We start from the raw sequence: 8038 nt of genomic DNA on the forward strand, positions 1-8038 counted from the left end.
TTTTTAAAAAAAAAAAAAGGCAAATGTCTTCTCTGTCTCCAGGAAGAGTTATTCAAACAAACATTCATTTCTTCGGAGCTTCTTCTTTTCTGATATATGTCCAGTTTTGTCCCAGAGGAGGGCTTCTTTTCTCATGGTCAGGGTTCCATCACTTGGCCCAGAAAAAGGATCGTTCCTGAGGGTGGAAGAATCATGGGAACTGAGAGCTGGAAGGAGGAGTACAGCTCACCGAGCTCAATGTTTAGGGAGAAACTGAGCTCTGAGAGCTGAGTGGGCTGCCTGGAGTCACAACTGCCTGTGCGACTAAGCTGGGATGAGGGTCCTGGCACTTTGCTGTCTATGACAGGACTGCCTCCTCTGAGCAGTGGTGGAACTGAGTGTGGCTTCTTTGCCCACAGTGCTCTTGGTGATATGGGGGCGTGTCCATATCTGTCTGGACTGGTACCCAAGATAGAAGAGGGATGGGAGGACAGCAGAAGTTGTGGGGCCCTGGCTTACCTGTCGGGTTGTGTCGAACCACAAAGAGGAAGGGTCTGTCCATGATGATCTCTTCGGGGGCCATTCGCGCTGACACTAGGATGGCTGGAAGAGACGGGGGGTGGTGTCTTAGGACAGGGGGACGTTGGCACTGGTGCTCAGATTGGTCACTAGTGATCCATTGACAGTAGCCTTGCGGGAGGTGATTTTTAAGAAGCTTGTTTGTTGTCTTGAATATAAACCTTAAATGTCTAGGGCTATCCTCTGAAACCTGGTTTCTTTCTGGAGTTTGGTAGTGATTGATTATTCACTCGCAAATACAGATTTATTGAAACCCTCTTAGGGCTTATGGAAAAGCAAGTTCCTCTGGTTTACCACCCATGTGGGAATGAGTCAGGCTTCACTTTGGGAAGCCTTTTCACATTCAGGGACTTTAGGTCATCAAGGTGCAAAAATGAGGTCCCAGGAAATGTGGGCCCATTTTCCAGACTGGGAAACAGGTGGGGGAAGGGTAATAGCAAGGCTCTTGCTCTCCACATGGGAAGAGCAGCTTTGTGAAGAGAGGTTTGTGTGGCCAAGGCAGCAGGGCCCACTCTGGGCTTGGGGAATAGTCGTACTGAAGGACGATTGAGGTGCAAGTCAGTGGCCCGTCTGGGAAACCTGAGCTGAGATTCATGGAGCCTCACCTGAACTAGACTTACCTGTGGAGGAGGATGCCACTGTGCCACTCTCGTTCACCTCAATCTTCACTTTTTGCAGTGCCTGTGACACATACAGAAGCTCCTGGTCTGAAACAGAGGCGGGGACATGGGTAGGTAAGCCACCACACTAGGGAGAGCCTCCGTTGTCCTCTCAGTGGCCCTGAATCCACCAGGATAAGAAAATGAGAAGGAAAAGCCTCTCACCTGAAAGACTTGAGAAGTCTGCGCGATTAGGCCTAAACATGTCAGTCATCCCCAAGTCCTCCAGGGGCCTTCTGAGATCAACTTCGCTCTCCAGGGAAAACCTGTGGCAGCAACGTGAGACAGTTCAAGCTCATCCCTCTCTCATTGGCAGCACCTGCCTCTCCCAGCCCCCCACCTGGCATCCCCTGGGCAGACAGAATGAGCACTGGTGGGAGAGTTGAAGAGGGAAGTGTGTGTGTGTGTGTTATCTGTTTGCACCATCTCTCCTTGCTAGAGGTTCTAATATTAATGAACATTCTTCTGCAATCTCCCCACCCCCTTGAACTTACAAGTAATTACTTTCCTCAAATAAAACAGTAGTTTGAGCATAATTTTATTCAGTCTGGCTGGGGGGCCAAGGGCAAATTCTTCTGCAAGGATGTTTGAACAGAAATCTGGTCTGTAGATTGTGTTTCTGAGAGCTAACCCTGAAGAGGATTCAAGCAGTGAGACTTTGGGGCACTCTCGGCTTCCCACCAGGACATGGCTAATTACCTCTATTTTTATGAGAGAGAGAGAGAGAGAACACCAGCTAACCAACGAAATTCTGTTTCCCTGAGCCTGGTATAATAGCCCCTGGAAATTTGGGGTGAGTGTGGTAAGAGGCTTTCCTGCAATTCTGGAATTACCCAACCTCAACCTTCTCTTCCCACTTTGCTTCTGCAGAAGGATTTTTTTTTTTTAAATCTGCTTTGTTGGAACCCCAACTAGAAACTGTAGTCAGGGCTGCTACATCTGGAAGTGATTCCTTTTGTTGCCGTTGTTGGATGTTGACTTGATGGGGGTAAATGTGTAGGACATTCATAAATGGGCGTGGGCTGATTTAGACACCCCCCTATAATTTCTCTGGCTCTCAGTTGGCTGGCTTTTGCTGGGTGTTCTGTGGTGATCAGTGTGGGGGCACAGCCTGGAAAAGCTTTCCCCTACCCTCCAGCAGAAGCAGGCAGAGAGATGATTAAGGGATCTTAATCCAACCCAGGCCAGAATGTTTCCCATCAGCCTCCTACACACAGCTCTGCCCTACAAGTGTCATGGATCTGAGAAATGACATGGTGCGGGGTGATTTCAGGGAGCCAGGAGAGAGTGGCAGGGGAAAGTGGGGACTGAGGCACTGGTGAGTGTGGCAAGAGCAGGGGATGTCTTACTTGGGCAGAACCAGGAGGCGGGGCAGTCTGGTCATGTTGCCTTTCCACTGGCTGATGAGCTGGGCATCCAAGATGTTGGTGAGGGCAGAGAGAGGCACTTCTTTTTCATAGGGAGCAGCAATGAACATGCTGAGGGTGTCCCCATGGTAGGGCAGTTCCAGGATGTCATAGTAATGGCCATCAGGAGTGGTAAACTCAGCTGTGAAGACACCAAGACAGCTGGTTAGAAATGGCTCCAACTTTCATTGATTCTAACCCAGCACTGGGTCTTCAGCGAATTCTATCTTCCCACTCTTTCTGGAAGTCAAGCTCTCTATTCCAGCTCTGTAGACTCCCCTAGTCAGTGTTTTGTTTGTTTGTTTTCATTTCCCTTCTTTTCTGCCAAGTCAATGTCTTCTGATTTCTGTCTCTTTTTTGGCCTTCTTGCCTTCATTCCCCCTCTCCCTCTGTCCCAGCCACTAATCCATTCCAGTCCTCCTCCCTTTAATCTCAACTCTCACATAGCCCTTTCTCCTGCAAGATTTTTTGGCTGCTGGTAATCTCACTAGAAAATTGGGGAGTTTAAAGACAGAAGTCCAATGGTCAAATGTAAGCCTAAGGGAATTTCTGCATCATCGTGCATGAGATAAAGATCCTTTCTTCTGCTTCCATTATCCTGTGATTCCTGCTTGGGAAACCTTTGTCCAAGCTGGGGTATATGCCAGGGTTTCTCCTCTCTTGTAGGAGAACAGTCCCTACGGTCTTCCTCCTTCAGTGGCAACATTTTGGATGTTCTCGGGGACCCAGGGATGAAATGTAGGGCTGAGGATGTGGGGTGGGGATTGTACTTACTGTAGTTGAACTTGTTGGTCTGAGTCATCATAGGCACAGAAACAGTGCTGCCATCAGATTTGTGGAAGAGGCCGTGGTGGGTGCCTGAATTTGGGAAGGGCGTCTTCCATTGACCATTGAAGTAGAGGGCGTTTGCCAGGACCAGGCGAGTCAGCTGATTTACAGCCCCTTCGCCTAGCAAGTTGCTGATCATACCTGTGGAAAGCCAGGGGATCAGGAAGTTAGATTTTTTTAAGCCTCTTAGACAGTTTCCTTCAGTTCCCAGTCTCTCATGGATGTATATTGAAGGGTGTCAGAGGGCAGGCAAGGGTGTAAATGACTCAGTCTAGCTGCTTCAACCTGTTCCATCTCTGTAAGGGTCTCAGAAAGTCTCCCAGCTCACCACACTTTCTTGGTCCTGGGATTCTGTTGAGGATCAGAATTGGAAACTCCAGTCTGCCCTTACGTTGCTGTTTTTGTTTTGTGTTTGTTTTTGTTTTGTTTTGTTTTGTTTTGTTGTTGTTTTTGGTTGTAATTTGCTATAAGGCATGTGCTCTCCAGAGAGAGAGAGAGAGAGAGAGAGAATGAGAAAGTGCCCCATTCAGGGGAGGGGGAGGATAGTCACGCTATCCTCACACTTTTCTAGTCTCCTCTTGGGATTTTGGACATGCATCATATGTGTCCAGCTATGATATTTTTTAAATTATTTTTTTTATTTGCTAAAGGGCATTGTGCTCACTAGAGAGAGACAGAGAGGGAGAAAGAGAGAGAGGGAAAATGAGAAAGCGTCGCACATGAGGGATAGTCATGCTGTAATCGCTTCTCCCTCATTTCTCCTTTTGGGATTTCCTTTGGATTTGGGACACATAGGCACGTATACCCAGCACGTTTTTCAAGCCACTATGTCTGGGACCTGGACTACACAGCTATCTGTGTGGGATCTAGCTGCCTTAACCACTATGGTATTGGCCCCTTTATTATAAAAACAAAAACACCTTTATTATGATTATTTTTTTTCGAATTTGCTGGAGGGTGTGTGCATTCACCGGAGGGACAGAGATATAGAAGTACAGAGAGAAGCACACATCCCCACTGGGGTATGGCCACATGCCATCCTTTCTTCACTTCTCCATCCTTTTGGGATTTGGGGCATGCATGTACATGTGCCCAGCATGTTTTTCAAGCTGGCAAGGCCAGGATTCGAACCATGTGGTTAGTCATGAGGGACCCAGCTCTCTTAACTATTAGGCCTTGAGGCTAGCCCACTGCAGTCTTAAAGGTTTGTGAGCTCTTTGTCATAGTTGTTGCTGTTCTTAGTTAAGTTCACAACATCTTTAGGGATGCCTTTAAAGTGAGCTCATGAGATTATAAAAATTATTAGCTATTAACACTTTGGTTTTTAAAGCACCTGGCCTTCCATCCTCAGAGAAGAGAATGCTAATAGGGAGAGCATGGACTTTGGGGATTTGTTTCCAAATTCCCTTTCTCCAAAGACCCTTGGGACTGACTTCCTTTCCCTGCCTGCTCACCTTTTGTGTGTCTCTTGACCCAGTCATTGATGATGAATCGAGCTCTCTCCACCTCTGAAAAGTCCACCTGTTTGATCGTGGTTCGGAACAGCCGAAAAAAGTGGGGCATGAAGCCTGGGACAAGCTTCAGGTCCCGCTGGACGAAGATGGCATCGGTGGTGCTGATCTCATCCTTGTTCCAGGGCCCCATGAGCTCCTTGTACAGTCGGCGCAGAGCAGTGGCTGTGTCCTTCTCTGTGTCAAGGCAAGGAGGACAGGACTCATCAGGCTCCTGCTGAGCTAAGAGCTCTCCACCAGGCTGCCTCCCCGGGGGCAGCCCACCCCTGCCAAGAAGGTTGGGGCTCTTCTGCTCCCCTAGGGGTGTCTGGAGAGAGTTCATTCCAAGCCTTCATTTCTTTTCTGTTTGTCTTTCATTTCCTCAAAATCTCAGGCCCTAACCCTTTTAGGGGTTGGGATGTTTTTTTCTTGTCTTATGAACTCTAATGGTTTTCCTATAATATGGAAGTGCTAACCACTTCATGTGCCTAATTCTAGTTCATCTTTACAGCTGCCCTGTGTGGTCAGTATTTCCCTCATTTTGTAAGATAAGGAAAGTGAGGCTTGGAGGGGTTCAGGTCACGTGGTTGACAGACGGCAAGGGAAAGCTATCTTATGTCGACTTCACTGGCCTATACCCCTGTAGTGGGTCAAGAGTCACCTGGTGATGCAGGGTGTAGTGGGAACAAGAGGGGTGGTCCCTGAGGGATGTGTGAGTTGACTCGGCTAAGTGAAGTCAGCCTTTCCTCAGCTTCTGACTGGCTCGACCTCTGTTCTGTGAAGGCCATGTGCCTCCCTGCCTCCCTCTCTGCCCAGCTCTCACCATCAATCTTGAATCCCATTGCCGCCTGGATCTGCTGCTGAGTCTCTCCTGCTGTCGTCAGCTGCAGCATGGCCAGCACAGAAGCCACCCCATAGGGTGAGAAGACCACGTTGCGCTCCTTGGAGGCCTGCGCCACCTGCCGAAACACCTTCACCCCGAAGTCTGTGACCAGTCGGGCTGCCTGAGATTGGTGAGGGTGTAAGGCGGACCCTTCCCCAGAGACGAGGGCCAGGCCCAGGGCTAGGCAGGCAAGGGCTGGAGACAGCTGCATCCTGGAGCAAGCAGAGAAGGGTCCAATGAGAACTAGTTCTAGGAGATGAGTGGGGAGGGGACGTGGCACCCCAGTTCCCCTGGTTTGCTTCTGTCAGGTGACAGATGAGCACAGGGCAAGAGTCACTCAGGCTGTGATACATTCAGATTCGGAGCCCTTCCTGCTCACCTCAGGCTGGAGCCCTGGGGAGCCCTACGCCCATGTTCACCTGTGGGAATCCTGGCTCCCACTGCAATGTATCTCCCTTCCCCCCGCCCCAGCGGGCTGAAAGGCTAAGCAATAATGACATCTTTGAGTTGCATGACACTTTTCAATTCTCTTATAACACTGTCCCAATTACTGTTTCCTTCAAGTTGGCAGGCATGAAAAGCTCCTTTCCTGGGTGTATTGACTGAGAGGGACAGAGAGAGTCGAGGTTCTTGTTTCTAGATGATGGGGTTGTTGGTGGGGTTGGACCACCCTCCCCATTCCCTGCAGTCACTGCTACAGTGAGGGGTGGGGTCAATCCAAGGTCATAGCTCTCCAGGGAGAGAAAACAGAGGAAAAGCAAAGATCGTGAGTGAAGGCGATGCTGGGGAGAAGAGTTCTCTGCTTCAGTCCTGAGGGGAGAGATGGAGGGACGGTGTCCTACCTTACGTTCTCAGAGGTGCCTTGTGATTGGTGTCTGTCCTGCTGCCGGGGCTGCGACCGCGAGATTCTGACCGTGCGGCTGCTGGAGGAGGAGGTGCGGCTCTCCCCTGACAGTGTGCTCTTGGCCCTGCAGCCGGACACAGCTGTGCTGCTCCGTGAGCTGCTGCCTCCCTTTATACCAGATGTGGGCAGGAAACAGATGAACTCATGTCCCAGCCACACCCACTTTCTGGCTCTGGAAGCGGCTGAGCCGCCGGCCGGGCCCCCTCGGTACCTCCCTCTACAGGACTTGTTGCAGCATGTACGTGCGTGCTGCTGTGTGTGTACGTGTGGAAGAGGGCTCGGAAACCATTGAGCAAACCCTGGCTACCTTGACCCAAAGGCCTCTCTTGATTTTGCTGCCCCCTGCCTGTGTCCTCTCTCTTTGGATGTTCTGCCAGTTTGACCCCTGGCAGTGCCAGATGGCCCCAAATGCCCTGTATTCAGGACTACCTTCCCTAGTGCTCAGCGTGGGGAAAAGCAGGTCACGTTCCCCTTTTCCTTTGGAAAAACGGGTAGCTGTGGCATTTTCAAAGAAATGAATAATCCTGCAGACTTTTCCCACCAGTGCTCACCACTCTGTGCCCTGCCCAACCACCAAGAGAGAACATCCCTCCCTCCTCTTGGCCATGATCCAGTGGCCAGAGGGCATGCAGCGTGCCACGTGATTGTCTGGGTTTGGTCTGTCTAGGACGTGGCTCCAAAGAGGACTCCCGTCTTCCCCTGCTCCCTGCCATGTGCCGGCTCAGCCGCCAGCCTCTGATGATGCACGGCTGACTCCCCCACGTGTCCAGACTTTCTCGGTGCCCCTGAAGGCTTTCTTTGTGTCAACAGTCCTGTCTGGCTGGGGTTGAGGTGTGCTGGGTGGGGCGGTGGAAAGGGGGCTGGGATCACTATGGTAAAGCCTTGGGAAGGAATTAGGAGTCCAATGTGTAAGTTTTGTTTTTTTGAGTTGCCCGCTGTGACCCAAGGGAGCTCATGCCTTCTCCTTCGACCACACAAGACACTCGGAGGGCTGGAACAGCAGGAGGGATAACCAATTCACAGGAGGTTTGTGGGGTGTGCTTTTAGGTCATCGCAGTTAGGCAAAGGAACAACGAAGGACTTTTGTTTAGTTACTGGAGGGCATGTGTGCTTGAGAGACAGAGATGGAAAGGGGGAAAGTACTCCTCAGTGGGGCGTGGTCACACTGCAATCCCTTCTCCCTTCTCTATTTCTCTGTTCTGTTGGAATCTGGCGCACTGATATACCGGTACCTGGCATGTTTTTCTTTTCTTTTTTTTTCTTTTTTTTTTTTTTTTTTTTTTTGAGAGATTTTTGTTATAGGACCTGTG

At 50.2% G+C, this 8038-nt stretch overlaps 1 protein-coding gene across 1 annotated transcript; it reads right to left on the reverse strand.

Moving 5' to 3' along the window:
- On the reverse strand, window positions 1-6822 carry SERPINE1 (serpin family E member 1). The gene is made up of 9 exons (XM_006155678.3): window positions 6667-6822; window positions 5765-6036; window positions 4906-5139; window positions 3398-3592; window positions 2567-2765; window positions 1383-1483; window positions 1179-1265; window positions 499-582; window positions 1-175 (listed from the first exon to the last, which is right to left on the reverse strand). The coding sequence occupies exons 2-9, from the start codon at window positions 6033-6035 to the stop codon at window positions 138-140; spliced, it is 1209 nt and encodes a 402-aa protein (XP_006155740.1). The 5' UTR covers window position 6036; window positions 6667-6822; the 3' UTR covers window positions 1-137.
- Between the last annotated feature and the right edge of the window lie 1216 nt (window positions 6823-8038).

This window comes from Tupaia chinensis, unplaced genomic scaffold (genome assembly GCF_000334495.1).
Source record: "Tupaia chinensis unplaced genomic scaffold, TupChi_1.0 Scaffold000465_1, whole genome shotgun sequence".
NCBI classification, from domain to species: Eukaryota; Metazoa; Chordata; class Mammalia; order Scandentia; family Tupaiidae; genus Tupaia; species Tupaia belangeri.

Bases quoted from the DNA above. Each gene is read 5' to 3' on its own strand.
- SERPINE1 (XM_006155678.3), bottom strand. From the start codon at position 6,035: ATGCAGCTGTCTCCAGCCCTTGCCTGCCTAGCCCTGGGCCTGGCCCTC. The intron at 3,593-4,905 runs GTGAGCAGGCAG...GGCTTTCCACAG, and splicing joins GGTCAAGAGACACACAAAAG to GTATGATCAGCAACTTGCTA. The intron at 2,766-3,397 runs GTAAGTACAATC...GTGTCTTCACAG, and splicing joins GACCAACAAGTTCAACTACA to CTGAGTTTACCACTCCTGAT.